Source organism: Pleurodeles waltl, chromosome 6, assembly GCF_031143425.1.
Source record: "Pleurodeles waltl isolate 20211129_DDA chromosome 6, aPleWal1.hap1.20221129, whole genome shotgun sequence".
Classification (NCBI taxonomy): domain Eukaryota; kingdom Metazoa; phylum Chordata; class Amphibia; order Caudata; family Salamandridae; genus Pleurodeles; species Pleurodeles waltl.
The window spans coordinates 676,844,306-676,859,656 of NC_090445.1; the positions used below are offsets into that span (position 1 = coordinate 676,844,306).

At 47.5% G+C, this 15,351-nt stretch overlaps 1 protein-coding gene across 1 annotated transcript in view; it reads left to right on the forward strand.

The window, feature by feature from the left end:
* LOC138301666 (olfactory receptor 10C1-like) overlaps positions 1–15,351 on the forward strand; it is a 42,123-nt gene that overhangs the window by 19,672 nt on the left and 7,100 nt on the right. The window contains exon 4 of the mRNA XM_069242180.1: positions 12,588–12,681. Within this exon, the coding sequence (XP_069098281.1) occupies positions 12,588–12,681 (94 nt within the window). The remainder of the gene's footprint in view (positions 1–12,587; positions 12,682–15,351) is intronic.

Here is a 15,351-nt window from a genome sequence, read left to right on the forward strand (position 1 = left end):
GTAGGTGTGCAGTAACCATACAGAAAGGGTAGTGGAATGGTTAAACGTGCATTAATGTACATGTTAACGCGTCCGTCTATGTTAATTTATACACATCAGGACTCGTTTTAGGTCGATGAATCTTTGGACCCAGTGGTGAGACACCATAAGACGAGACAACTAATCAATACATCAAACCATATGTCAATAATATTGTTAACATATATCACCACAATATATTTCACTTTAGACATTAATATTTCTTCGACGCAACCATGACTTTTCAGTCATGAATAACCACACCTTATTTAAGTTTTTGTGAATTTTATTCCCTATTGATTACAATCTATTAGCAAATGTATTAATCTCAAAACCAAGAAGCAAAGAACATTATCACAAAGCGGCAACTATGGTAAGTTTTCATAAATGCAAAGATCACAAATACAAGATAATCATATGAAGATAACAAATTAGAATACAGAGAACCTCCTAAAGGTATTGGTTCAGCATAGCACCATGTCAGTCATGTCAGTTACGTCAGTCAAGATGAATTGCCTCATCTAACCACAATTAGCATCAGCATGTTGGGCTTCATGCAAAACAATTTAGAACATCAATTTGGAAAACGTCTAACTAAGGTCTCTAATCAAAACACACAGCAGTTGGTAGCTAGAAAGGAAAGGCAGAATAAATGAATTTCCATTAGCAACGGTATAATTACCCTCCTCAGAATAGGTCAGCATACAGGGTCAGTCTTCGTCTTCAGGACATCAGTTAAATCGCCGTCAGTCTATCTAAGCTAAGGGCAGGGGACACCTCCCTCATAAGGAAGGAAGTGTAATGGGGCAGTCTATGGGCGAGGATGGGTTTGTCTAAGTCTCAGATCACCAAATAGAGTGACAGAGTTTCTGGATGCAATCGGTATCATTCCCTACCTAATGCTCTTTGTCTCTTGTGTCATGAGTTTTTATCCCTTTTTCGAAATACATTCCCCCAAAATCCTATTGGTCAGTCACTACACCCCACTATCTGTAACCTATCAAATTATACATTAAGTAATGCATTTGTCATTTTATGATATCTCGTAACACTTTGATTGGTCTTCATAATTGACGTTTTTCGTAGGTGGCATATCCGGGGTTACTTCATTTTCTGGCACACACTTCGGGTCAAGAGTTCTCTTCTCCGCGATTTAATGTCCTTGAAAGTGTCCATGTTTGTTGCGAAGTCCATAAATTTTATACTAAAGCTACTAGCATGCAGATGAGAAAATTTAGCATTGTTGCAAATAGGTGAAGAAAAGAACAATTGCTGGTTCATGGCCTTTTGCTAATCAGTACACTGGAGAAACAGAAAAATACGCTTTAATATGAGATCTACACAGCCAGTTTTCGACTCACGCTAACTTAAGGCTTATGGATTCTAATAAATGCAGTCTTCGTACGTGTTAGCATATTCAATGAATCATAATACAGACAATTATTGCTTACAGTCGACATTAGTTTATGCATGTGAAAAAGTCTTACGTTTAAAATACGTTTCAATGAATAATATTATTAGTGCAGCATTGTTAATTATAAGCATTTCACATCTAGAATAGGTAATATTTAAACTACGCTCTCTCATACACAAACTAACCCACAACTTAACATGAGGGCTGAGTTGAGTGGGAATTCAGGATGGTTGCAGGTGCACATATTGTGTGCTACTGGAGCCTCTCAGATTAATCCAAAACACGTTTGTTAACTTTTGTTTGAAAAAAACAAAATATCCATGCTGCCAGTGGCTTTGAAAGAAAATATTTGTAGAAAACGATTTGCACCGAAGAATTACTGCTCCTGGAGGCAGACATAAGAAAGGAACACCTTTTAAAAGTCACCACACGAATCCCACTTTGCTTGTCAACTGCATTGTACAGTACAGATACAAAGTGGGAAAAGTATAAAAGCCTAATTTTTGGTGTGGAAGTGTCCACTTCGAGTACACAACCTATGCTAGACAGAACACGCACCGTTGCAGTATGGTACAAGGAGAGGTGCGTTGGAGCAGGGCAATCTAAAGTACGCCAGAACTGAGGGAAGAGAAAATCAGTGTCATATTTCAGTAGAAATGGCACTGTTCTTTCTCATTTTATTATGGAAATCAGTGATTGACTTTAGTTGCTATATTATGTTGCCCCAAAACTTAATATATATGCCCTAACTTTACTGATGACACTAATATCCTCCTTACTCCTCTGCTTGCTTTGCCCTTTCATCATACTATTAGACACAATCATGATTCATATCCTACTTAACAACTTTAAACAAGAGGCAAAACACAAAAGCCTCGCGTTTCAACTTAGGGAAACCTAAAAACAACTCAAATCCATTGACAGGAAATCGACACAGTAAACCCTTGAAAACCTGAAAACGATTGTAGTGATAAAATACTGCATAGAAAGCACTCCATTGTAAATGGAGGAAAGAAAATAGGGGAGCAATTAATTCACAACACCTCCCATACAATTGTACACCCAACACCTCCCATACAATTAACTGCAAAGCACAAAGAAACCACTTCAAAGTAGCGCTGCCCATCGAACAGGAAAAATAAATTTGAAAAACAAAACTTAATATAGAATGGTAGACCGTGCTGTAAAATACCCCAACACCTTACTCTTGCTTTAATTCCTCATTTCTTCTCCTTTGCACTCATTGTAGCCCACTTCGAAAGTCCAGTGGACTGCAATTATGGCCCTTACAGAACCCCAGGGGAATTTGGATATTTTATTTTTTGGGTCTCTAGATTATACAACGCTTTCATTATACCAGGTTTGCAACATGAATGAAAAAGAGCTGCCTCAAATTAAACACCAATAAAACAGAAGTTCGGATCTTTGGGAAGAACAGCTACATATGGGACCACAGCTGGTGGCATGCAGAACCAGGACCAATGCCCTCTCATCAGACCTTGCACAAAACCTCAGCATCATACTTGACTGCCAAATATCCACAAATTGACAAGTAAACTCAGCCACCTCCTTTGATTTCTACATCCTCCGTTTGCTCTGCTGAATCTTCAAATGGATCCTTACTGACAAAAGAAAGACAGTCATGCATGCCCTGGTCACCAGGTGCCTCGAATATGGCAAAGCCCTTTATACCCGAGTGCCCTCCCAGCTACTTAAAAGACTCCAGACTCTACAGAATACCAGAGACAGACTCATCCTCAACCTCCCCAAGCGCTGAAGCATCACCCCACACCACAGGAACCTTCGCTGGCTCCCCGTCCTGAAGAGATGTCAGTTCAAAATCCTCACACTAACACACAAGGCTCTCCAAAACCTAGGGTCATCCTACATCAACCAACAACTGAGCTTCTACGTCCCAACAAAGTAACTACAAACTGCCTCACTAAACCTCACACACACACATACACACCACATCCATTGCAGCTGCAGTGGAGGCCACTCCTCCTACACAGCAGCCAAGTCCTGGAGCAGCCTACCCTTCCACCTCTGAACAGCTCCGTCTTTAGTGGACCTCAGAAGGATACTCAAGATGCGGCTTTTCGATGGAGACATGACATCCTTAGCATCCAGATACCCTTAGGGGTGATAGTGCTGCACTTTACAAATGCTATGATTGATTGATTGATGCTAAATTGACCTTACAAAGCTTTGGTTTGGAATTTACCACTCATGTCCAGGATGCTTCATAATACACTATTTGAATCCTGATAGTTATCAATAGATCTGTAGACTGATCATGTCTTGATGATGATTAGGGAATCTAGGAACTTTGGTTATTTACCTTATTTCCTTCCATGAGAATCCCACCAGATTCCTTAGTTTTGAAACCTAGTTCTAATGACCTTCTTAAAATTCTGTCTTACTTCCATCTAGATCAGGAAGTGCCCATTTCTGTGACTCCATAAAGGGAAGAAGCATTAGCATTTTTATGGTCTGCAATTACATAATGCTGTTCTTTTGTATTTAGAGGAGAGAATACATCTTCCATTCTGGAATTTTTTGAGGTTTATTAGGAAGTTACGAGGTGGATGCAATGCTTTTTAAATTTTGGGGGGGAAATTGTTTACGATGTATAAAAGGTGGGGTGATGTGAACTATGATAGAGGTATGATTTGTGAGATTCTTCACACAAAAGAATTTGAGCTCGACTCAGAAAAATGAGGAATCAGATCATGGGAATGGTGCAAATCATATATTCTCTCCTTCTAGGACAGCTTATTGGCGGCCATTCACCAGATGGTAGTGGTGACTGGTTCTTCCATATATGCGCAGAAGGAAGTTTGCAATGAGTGGCAGGAATAACAATAATTTGTTATCTTTTGTAAGTACACTTCTTTTTTTTTTTGCAAGTACAGCTTTTTATATATTCAATTGAAAAATGTTGGAGAATCAAAATAGGAAATATTGAATGAACTTTTGGTTTGTTAAATGATTTGTGATATGATTATGGGAACTGTGACTTTGGGGTATGCTTTGATGATGTGATAATATTAATATGATATAGTCTGGAAACAATTTATATGATGTGGTTCTAGGAGTCAGGATGGTTTCTAACTCTTTAACTTTCTGTGGTGGGGTTGGGAGCCTGGATAACTGCATTTTGTTCCTATGGCCCTCATTACAACATTGGCGGTAAATGCCGCCTACCGCCGCACTGACGGCCGCCAACATACCGTGACCATGGCGGTATACCGCTATGGGTATTATGACACACACAGAGAAATCTGCCACTATACAGACATCCACACAAGTCCGCCAGCCCAAAGGTCAGTGATAAAATGGCGGTACCAAAACCCACACCGTTACGCCAACAGAATAACACCCACAGCATCATGACCCACGAATCACTGCGGCGGACATTCAAATGCAGTAAACCATTGGCAATACACACCACCACTTTCAAAATACACACACACTAACAAAAAAGCACCACATTGGACAATTCAAACTACACACACCTGCCACACATACACACACCACACCCACACACCCAAACCAATATAAAACACCCACCCACAATACCCACAACCCCTTACAACGAAAAAGATATTGCCAACTGAGAGAGAGACAAGCCAGGGGTACCCACTGAATCTGAGCCTTAAAACAGCATCACCCATACACCATCCACGCACCTCACAGCACACACCCCAATAAAACACCCCACACACCCTCACATATACCACTCACACTACAACCATGGCACCACAAAGACACCCCAGGTTCTCTGAGGAGGAGCTAAGGTTCATGGTGGAGGAAATCATCTGGGTAGAGCCACAGCTATTCGGATCACAGGTGCAGAAGACATCCATTGCAAGGAAGATGGAGCTATGGTGGAGAGTCATGGACAGGATCAATGCCGTGGGACAGCACCCCAGACCAAGGGATGACATCAGGAAGACATGGAATGACCTACGGGGGAAGGTGCATTCCGTGGTTGCAAGACACCAGGTAGCTGTACAGAGGACTGGCGGTGGACCCCCATCTCCTCCTCCACAACTAACAACATGGAAGGAGCAAGTCTTGGCGATCATGCATCCTGAGGGCCTCGCAGGAGTAGCGAGAGGACTGGACTCTGGTAAGTCAAACCTTTACTACTATATCCTCCACCCTACCTGCATGCCATCACAAACAGCAACCACTACGCTCACCCCCAATCACTCCACCACCTTACATATACCCAATTATCACAACCCACCCATCCCAATACCAAGCCCTGCATGCAACACCAATGCATGGACACCCATCAAAGACCTGCATGGACACCCATCACCACAGCATGCACACTAGTGACAACCACTTAGCCAAACCAATCACAACTCACACAGCCTAAAGGTGCCTTGCTAATACCAACCATTGAGGGAAACATATCCATGCACAAGATGGCACATGCAGATACAATAACACTGCATTTACATCTCCACTGGACCCCCACTCAACGTCACCGGAGAACATGATGACCAACCTGGCCCATCAGGATCCTCTGGACAGTCGGTTACCCTGCCACAGTCCCAACCCACCACAGAGCCTCCCCCTTCAGGAAACACCAGCAGAGCACCCACCAAGCGGGCCCATACCTTTCACCCCAGGACACGTCTAGCAGAAGTGTGTCCACCACTACAGGGGCCCCAGGAAACCCACAAACCCAAGACAATCAGAGACCTGGGGTCAGTGGCAGTGGGTACATAGTTCAGGGGACAGAGGCACAGGACAACAGGGAAGCTGGGAGGACTGCTGTGTGACAGGGGAAGGACAGGCCTAGGGAACCCACTCTCCACGAGGCACTCACCAACATCCTGGGACCTACAACCATTCCCTGGAGACCATGGACCAGATACTGTACAAGTTGCAGGAAACCCAGCGGCTGCAGGAGGGACAGTACCTGGGGATAAGGGAGGACCTGAAAGACATCCACACCACCCTGGTCACCATTGCAGGGGGGGTGGCAGACATGGCCAACACCATGAGGGAGGCAGTGGCACACCAACAGGCCCCTGACACTAGCCACACCGCAGAACAGCCCTCCACCACCGCCAGTGCTAGTGGACAGGAGGCCCCGCCACAGGACCAACAGGCCACCAGCACCCCACCCCCTGCAGAAGGAGAACCACCCCGCAAACGGTCCCTGCAATCTAGGCAGAAGCCAGAGAACATTGCCAAGACCCCCGCCAGGAAATAAGACTCTCCTGATTGTCACCCTTCGGTCCCACTCTGTCACCCTGTCCACCTTGAACTGCCATTGCTCCACTTCCTATGCCTCCTTGGACAATGCAGCTGTGATACCAATAGACTGGACTCTACCCTGGACTTTCCTCCATCAGCAACCCAGCCCATTGTAATACCTCCTCCACTTATTAGCACTTAAATAAACACCCTTTGAAAAAACACAAGTATGGAGTCTGTGGATTATATGGCACATGTATTAGTTTCACAAACTGTAAACATTGCATTTCTAATCTACAGTAATATTAACATAGGTATAACCTGTAGTGGGCAGCAGTAAACACACCAGGAGCCAGAGTGGGGCACAGATATCTGAAAATAGAGATTCCTAAGGGTACAGTACGAGCCATAGAAATAGGGAAATCAGGCTGCCATGTTCAATATCAAACACAAAACTGCAAAGAAAGGTGAAGTTACAGTGTCTTACCTGTGTGTAACTGGAAGTACTGTTGAATGAGTGTACTTCTGTTGTCCACATCTTTCTCTGCCTCCTCTTCGTCACTGTCCACAGACTCCACCGCTGCCACAAGACCATCTCCAGACTCATCCTCCTGCAGAAAAGGCACCTGGGTCCCAAGGCCAGGTTGTGCAACATGCAACGATGATCTGGTACACCTTCTTGGGTGAGTAGTACAGGGATCCACCTGTCAGATGGAGGCACAGGAATCTGGCCTTCAGGAGGCCAAAGGTTTGCTCAATTATCCTCCTTGTTCACCCATGTGCCTCATTGTAACGTTCCTATGCCCTTGACCTGGCATTCCTCACTGGGGTCAGTAGCCATGAGAGGTTGGGGTAACAAGTGTCACCTGTAAATATCAAGGGATACCTGATAGCCACACACTCACCTTTAGGGCCAACCCCACACCCATATACCTACATCAACTGGGTGGGGACCATGGGCTCACCTATTAGCCACACCCGGTGCCTCTGGAGTTGAGACATCAAATATGGAATGCTGCTATTCCTCAAGATAAAGGCATCATGCACAGATCCAGGATACTCATCATTCACATGGGAGATGTACTGGTCCGCCAAACACACCATCTGCACATTCAGAGAGTGAAAGTCTTTCTATTCATGAACACTTGTTCATTTCTCCAGGGGGGGACAAATGCTACATGTGTACCATCAATGGCACCAATGGTGTTGGGGATATGTCCCAGGGCATAAAAGTCAGCCTTTACTGTGGCCAAATTCTCCACCTAGCCGAATACGATGTAGCTGCACATGTGTTTTAACAGGGCAGCAACACTCTGGTCAGCACGTTGGAGAACATTGGCTGAGACATCCCCGATGCCATGGCCACTGTCGCTTGGAAGGAACCACTTGCCCAGAAATGGAGCACTGACAGGACCTGCACTAGAGGGGGGATACCTGTGGGGTGGAGGATAGCTGAAATCAGGTCTGGCTCCAATTGGGCACACAGTTTGTGGATTGTGGCCCTATCAACTCTGTAGGTCAGGATAATGTGCCTGTCCTCCATTGTCGCCAGGTCCACCAGGGGTCTGTACACAGGAGGATGTCTCCATCTCCTATTCATCCTCAGTGGTTGAACTCTAGGGTGAAAAATGGTGAGCAGATGGTCATATTCACACATATGTGAAAATAAAAATGCATTTCTTCCTTTACAGAAACAGTATGTGAATTTGAGAGTCAGATGATGTGCCAATGTCTGCTGTGATGCAGTTAGGTGCCTTGGCCTGTGCCCCTGTGAAATGGCAGCTGCCTGACCTGTGAGGAGAGACAAGTGGAAATTAGGTTATTCTGCTGGCGTTGTGTGTCGTTGCGGTCGGTGGTCAAAGACCGCCGCGCAACTTAGCATTGGTTATCATTGAACCCTATGGGTTCCAGGAGTCAATATCAATGTACGTCGGTGGTGACTGTATGTACCGCCGTGGACGTGACCGCCATTTTCTATCTGTTCACTCACTTGCTACCTGACCTTCAACAGGAGATGACCTACACTGCAAGTGCTGCTGTTACCTGTGTCTGGAAGTGACAATGGCTCGAGTGTCTGGGGAAAGTGCCCCTGCCTTCACTTCAGAGGAGTTGGAGAAACTGGTGGATGGGGTCTTACCCCAGTACACTTTACTCTATGGTCCTCCAGACAAACAGGTGAATGCACTGTGAGCATGATGCGTGGGCCATTAATGTATGGATTGCTGTGTGTGTAAGCCTCGTGTGGGCGGGGCTGAGTTGTCCATGGCAGAGTGCTGCATGTCTGGTGGTCAATGTCTGTGCGTAAGGGGATGGGAGGGATATTGTGGGCTATGAGTGTAACAGTACGGACGGTATGACTAATCCCTTTTTCTATGCATTTTTTTCCTGCAGGTCAGTGCCCATCAGAAAAAGGGTATTTAGCGTGCCATCGCCAAGGAGGTGCGGACCCTGGGGGTCTTTGAAAGGCGGAGCACCCACTGCCGCAAACGGTGGGAGGACCTGCGCTGCTGGGCAAGGAAGATGGCGGAGGGCCAGCTGGGGCTGGCCTCCCAATGAGGAAGGGGTGCCCGTCATAACCTGATGTTCCGCATCCTGGCGGTGGCCTATCCGGAGTTGGATGGGCGCTTGAAGGCATCACAGCAGCCACAAGGGGGTGATTACAGATTCTGAATCATGACTTAGCACGTGTTAAGGTTTTACTTGGGTGGGGGGATGTGGGCTGTTGGTTCCCCTAGAACAGGGCAAACTGCCAGTGTAGGTCCCTGGTTGGGCAGGCTTTGAGACACACCAACCCCAATAGTGCTAGTGGGCATCAACTACTGAGCAGGGTCTTGTTGGTTTCAGGTGTGCAGCTAATAGCGTTAGGCAATGTACCTCATGGGCTGGTGACTAGCTTTGTAACTGGTAGTGCATGGCCTAGTGCATAGGGCTCATCCCTGTGTGTTGTGTACGCCGACGGTAGTGTTGTTGCTGGCATTGGCCAATTGTATCCTTAGTCTCCCCCCTTTCTTGTTTTGTCACCCTGTCCTTGTGTGCATTAGTATCATCTGGTGGAGGAGCAGAGGCACCGACGGTGGAGGGAGCTGCATCCCACATGGGCCTGGAGGCCGAATACACAGACAGTGAGGGCACCAGTAGGACGGAGGGCGAGGGGGAGCACCACGATGGAGGCAGGAGGGGACACTACCGACAGTGACTCCTCCTCCGATGGAAGATCCCTGGCAGTGGCGGACACTTCTGTGCCCACCCCAATAACAGGTACAGCCGCCACCCCCGTACCAGCACCGCCCTCCCAGCAGCCCCTCAGTGTGTTACCCATGCCCGCTCACCCAGGATGGTGGGCATCTCCTTCTCCCCAGGCACCTCAGGCCCTGCCCCAGTCAGCCCTGCTGCCCTCAGTGAGGAGGCTATTGACCTCCTGAGATCCCTCAGTTTTGGGCAGTTAACCATACTGAATGACATCCAGGGCGTCTAAAGGCATTTGCAACAAACAAATGCATACCTGGAGGGTATTTACTCTGGCGTGGCAGCCCAACAGGGAGCATTTCAGACTCTGACTTCCGCACTGATGGCAGCCATTGTCCCTGTCTCCAGCATCCCCCTCCAACTTCCTCTACCCAGTCTCAATCCCCTCAACCTCAACCTATCCCAAGCATACCTTCAGAACAGCATGCACCCAAATCAACACACAAAAGTGCTTTAGTCAAACAGAAGCACCACACTTCAACTCACAGGCACTCACACAAGCACCATCCCCAGGCAGACACACCAACATCCACTGCCTTCACTGTGTCCCCCTCCTCCTCATCGTCCACCTCCCTCCCAGTGGCATCTCCACTCACACCTGCATGCACTACATCCTCATCCACTACCTCCATCACCAGCATGCCTATCACTACACGCCCCTCACTGGCAGTCACCAACCCCACATCCATGCACACGTCCCCTGTGTCCTCTCCCACTGTGTCTGTGACCCCTCCTCCCAAAGTACACAAACGCAAGCACACACCCACCCAACAGCCATCCACCTCACAACACCATCCAGCTCATGCACCTGCACCCAAACATAGCAGACTGACACCTCCTACAACCACTCCCTCTTCCTCCACTCCTACACCTTCACCCTCTTCCTCCCCCATTGTACCTAAGAAGCTTTTCTTCGCCACCATTGACCGCTTCCCTACCCCTTCCCCCGTCCTTCACCTTGGGCCAGGATGGCCAGAACCCTGCCCAGCTCCTCAGCCACCAAGTCCACATCCGCTGTGGTTTCTGCAGCTGTGAGAGGCTCCAAGGAGGCACCCGTCAGCCCAGCCAGTGTGCCACCAACACCTGCTAAGGCCAAGAAGGTTCTGCCACCTGGCAAGGGCAAGAAGGGGACAGCATCAAGCAAGGGGTAGGAGGCACAACCAGCCAGCAAGGCCAAGTCAAAAACTCCAGCTGGCAGAAGCAAGGAGGCCCCACCATCTGCCAAGGGCAGGAAGGGGCACAGAATACCAGCCATGGCACTTCAGCTGTCGGAAGATGCAGGTGAAGGCCTGGAGGCTACCACCACAACCGCCAGCACCGCCACCTGCACCGCGGCCAGCTCTGCCACCTGCACCGCGGCCAGCACCACCATTTGCACCACTGCCAGCACTGCCACCTGCCCCGCCACAATCAGCACCACTGCTAGCAGCAGCAGCCCCAGTGGACAGCCGTCCAAGGCTGCAGGTGAAGGCCTGGAGGCTACCACCACCACTGGCAGCAACGCCACCTCCCCCGCAGCCAGCACCGCCACCTGCAATGCAACTGCGAATCACTGAGCAGCCATCACCGCCTGTGAGGAGTGTGTTGTGGTGACTACATGGGCTGCAGTGCCTGGCCCCTGCAACAGCTGTCGTTGTGACAACCAGGTGCAGTCCAAAACATCTGCATCACAGGGAGCAATGCCCCCTCCAGAACCAGTGGAAGAAGGTATCCACTCAGCCCCTCCTTGCCAGGATGAAGCACACTGGGCACAAGGCCCCCTCCAGAACCAGTGGAAGAAGCCATCCACACAGCCCCTCCTTGCCAGGATGAAGCACACTGGGCACAAGGACCCCTCCAGAACCAGTGGAAGAAGCCATCCACTCAGCCCCTCCTTGCCAGGATGAAGCACATTGGGTCAGCCCCTCCTTGCCAGGATGAAGCATGTTGGGCACAAGGCCCGCCTCTAGGACCAGTGGAACACAGGCACACACTTGAGAGACTGTGGCCTTGCACTCTCCAGGATCAAGCAGTGGGAAAACCACCCACTTGAGAGACTGTGGCCTTGCACTCCCCAGGAGCAAGCAGTGGGCAAACCACCCACTTGAGAGACTGTGGCTTTGCACTCCCCAGGGCCAAGCAATGGGCAAACCACCCACTTGAGAGACTGTGGCCTTGCACTCCCCAGGACCAAGCAGTGGGCAAACCACCCACTTGAGAGACTGCCGCTTTGCACTCCCCAGGACAAAGCAGTGGGCATGGATCTTCCTCCAGGAGCAGTGGTGTTGTACCATCTTGCAGCTGAGATGCCCCCCCATTCCCCGTCCCCCTGACATGCTTGTGTGTTTTAGACTTGATGCCCCTGCAGTGTTCTCTCCGTATTGAGGCAGGAGTCAAGTGTGGGCTTGGCATATGTGTTTTGGCCCAGTGGGCCACGGACAATTTTTGAGTGGGCATTGTCCCGCTTTTGTATATATTGTATATATTGTACATACTGTTTTTGCTTTCTGAACATATTTCTAAGTATTACTAATATTACTCTCATTTGACTCCATTCCTTTTTTCCTTGCGTTATTCCTGACGGTTACAGGGTGTATATGTAATGTTGTTGCATGTGTTTGTGTGTATGGTGTCGACGGTAAGGGTGGGGGTATTGTGTGTTGCGTGTGTATGTCACTCTCTTTTTCCTCCCCCCTCCTTTGTGTGCTAGGTGCAGTACTCAGTGTATGAGAAGATACATCAGCATTGGGAAAACCTGCAGCTCGGGCTCCATGGCATCCTGGTTCTTCCTTGAGTGTCAAGAGGTGAGTCGTTTCCCTTCAGAGTACTGGTTCCGCTGTGCTTTTGATGGCGTTGGTACCACCCCAGAAAAGCTGGCGGATGGGCAGGTTGTAATGTTGTGGGAGGTACATTGTCCTCCGCCTGGCAGTTGGCGGTTACCGCTGCGGTGTTTGTTGCTACCGCTGTGGTGGTCGGAAGGTTAAAATGGCTGTATGTGTTGGCGATTTCCGCCGTGGTCATGATTCCATTTTTTTCACCACCGGCCTGTTGGTGGTGTTACCACCGCTTTAACACCGACCACCAGGGTTGTAATGAGGGCCTAAGTGTTTTACGTGTTTTTAAAGGTGGTTATGAATATATCTTTTTCACAGCCCTGATGAAGTCACTTTGGAGAGATGAAATACGTTGGCTAGTCTGGATTTTTGTACTGAAGAATAAAAATGTGTTGAAGAGTCATTTAGTGCTATTTTCTTACTAACAAATGCACTCTTACATCCAAGATGGATGCGAGGATGTGTTTTGCTCTAAGAAACTCCACTAAATACATCTAAACTCAAACGTTAAATGTGATTTTACAGTAGGATATTTCCCTCCCATGCTTTCCTCACCCATACACGAGGAGAAGTAATTGCGTAATTATTGGAAATTCCATGTAAAGAGTAACGTAGATTTACTAAAATAGCTCTGACGTGCACATCGTTGTTTGGGACTACCTGTCCCAGTAGTCCGCAGCCAGTGAGGAGGGGGCGTGGCCTGAGGAGTCTCCTGGCACTATAAAGAGTGATTGCTTTCACCTCTGCACGGGATGCACACATAGGCCCATATTTATACTTTTTTTATACCACAAGCGGCGCAAACTCACAAAATTCAATTAAGTTTTGTAAGTTTGTGCTGCTTTTGCATCAAACGGTCACACAAATGCAATGCAAAAAAAGTATAACTATAATCCATAATTTTTTGGGACTATCTGTACCAGGAGTCTGCAGCCAGTAATTAGAGGGCATGACCTGAGGAGACCCCTGGTGCTATAAAACACGATTGCTTTCACTGCTGTGTGGCCATCAGTGCCAGGAAGAAGCAGGGCAGGGCCACTCCCCTTAGCCTTGCGTGATACTGGTGGATTCTTTTCTGGTAAGCTTTCCCTTAATGTGTTGTGGACTTTATTAAGGAACATTTTTTGACTGTTGCTTTTTTGACTGTATTGTTTATCACCATGTGGGAGTTCCTATCCTTTTCTTCTCAATGGATAAAAGAAAAGCAGTCGATAATTCCTTGGGTGCTGGGGCGGAGCCTAAGTCACTCAGTGTAATGCAGTTGAGAATTGTACATTAGAGGTCATTACTGGTCTTTGACAACTTAATATTGGAAGTTGAAGACATTCTTAACAGTAGAAGAAACACATCCCCAACCCAGCACCTAAAGCCTCAAAATCTAAGATCACACAATTTTATAGGGGAAAGTCGAATAGCACTCAATTCAGCATAAAAAATCCCCCTCCTGCCAATTTACAATCTGGGGTGCTGACAAGTACTCTTGATTCCCCCATTTCTCATGCCGCCCAGACACCACCTGTTAACAGTGGGCTGCAAATGGAAGTTGCTGCAGCCAATCAAACATCCTGCTCACCCTCTTCATCCCCAGCTAATTCCCATACTCCATTAACTAATGCAGATAGATGAAGGGGATAGCCTGTTACTAGCCTGGTTACTAATGCTGCCACTGTTGTAAGCCAGGGCGATATCAAAGTCACTGTAGAGTACCTGAGGACTGAAATTCATAGTGTCATAGATGCTGTTTTTGCTTTAAAAATGAGGGTTATGGACCTTCTTAAAATTCACAATAGAAGAACCTTTTGGCAAGCCAGTTTTGTAATTGCCCAGTATGTTTAAACAATCAGCCTATGTTTGTTCCGAGCCCAGTTAGTTCTGGTGTATTATCACAGGGAAGTCACGCTAGAAGGAATAATTCATCTTCGTCCACCCTGTGCCCCCACTACTGTCTTTGTTTCTAACTCCTTAGGGTATTGGGGCACTCCTGGTGCTTGCATTGATAACACAAAGGCTATTAATAGTGATAGAGCCCTTTCCATCTACGCCCCTGAGTCAGGACACATCCGAGTTTCATCTACTCTTAATAAGGACCAAACAGTGACTTCTTCTGGGGTGGGCTAATGCAAATTGTCACTCAAGATTGGTCAGTTGGACCCCCCACCAATTGTACACCTTGTGTGGTGGTGTTAATAGATGTGTCCCCACTCAAAACAAATGCCAGTGAAGAATAAAGTGACATATTGGCTATCCAGCAGGGCCTGGGTTGATGTAAGCATCTATACACAAATTAATATGATATGAAGGGTGGGATGGGTAGGGCAGGACACTAATCCTTTCACGGCAACTGCATAGAGGTGAACTTTAGCAGTGGCTAGGCTGCTGACAGAATCTTAACCTCTTTTGAGGGGGAAGAAGGCTTCTCTGCAAATATTTGGTTGTGGCCTCTTGGATGTTTCTACAAACAAGGTTCTGTGTTTAATGCAAGAACCCAAGGTACACCTGCTCTCAGGTGGCACAAGGTCCCCACATGGCAGACCCCAGGCATCCTAGAGATCCCACCTTGACCCTTACTTTTTTAACAGATGTGAGGTTCTCAACATACTTGAGGTATATTGACTAACCCTATTGAGCCTGATGTAAACT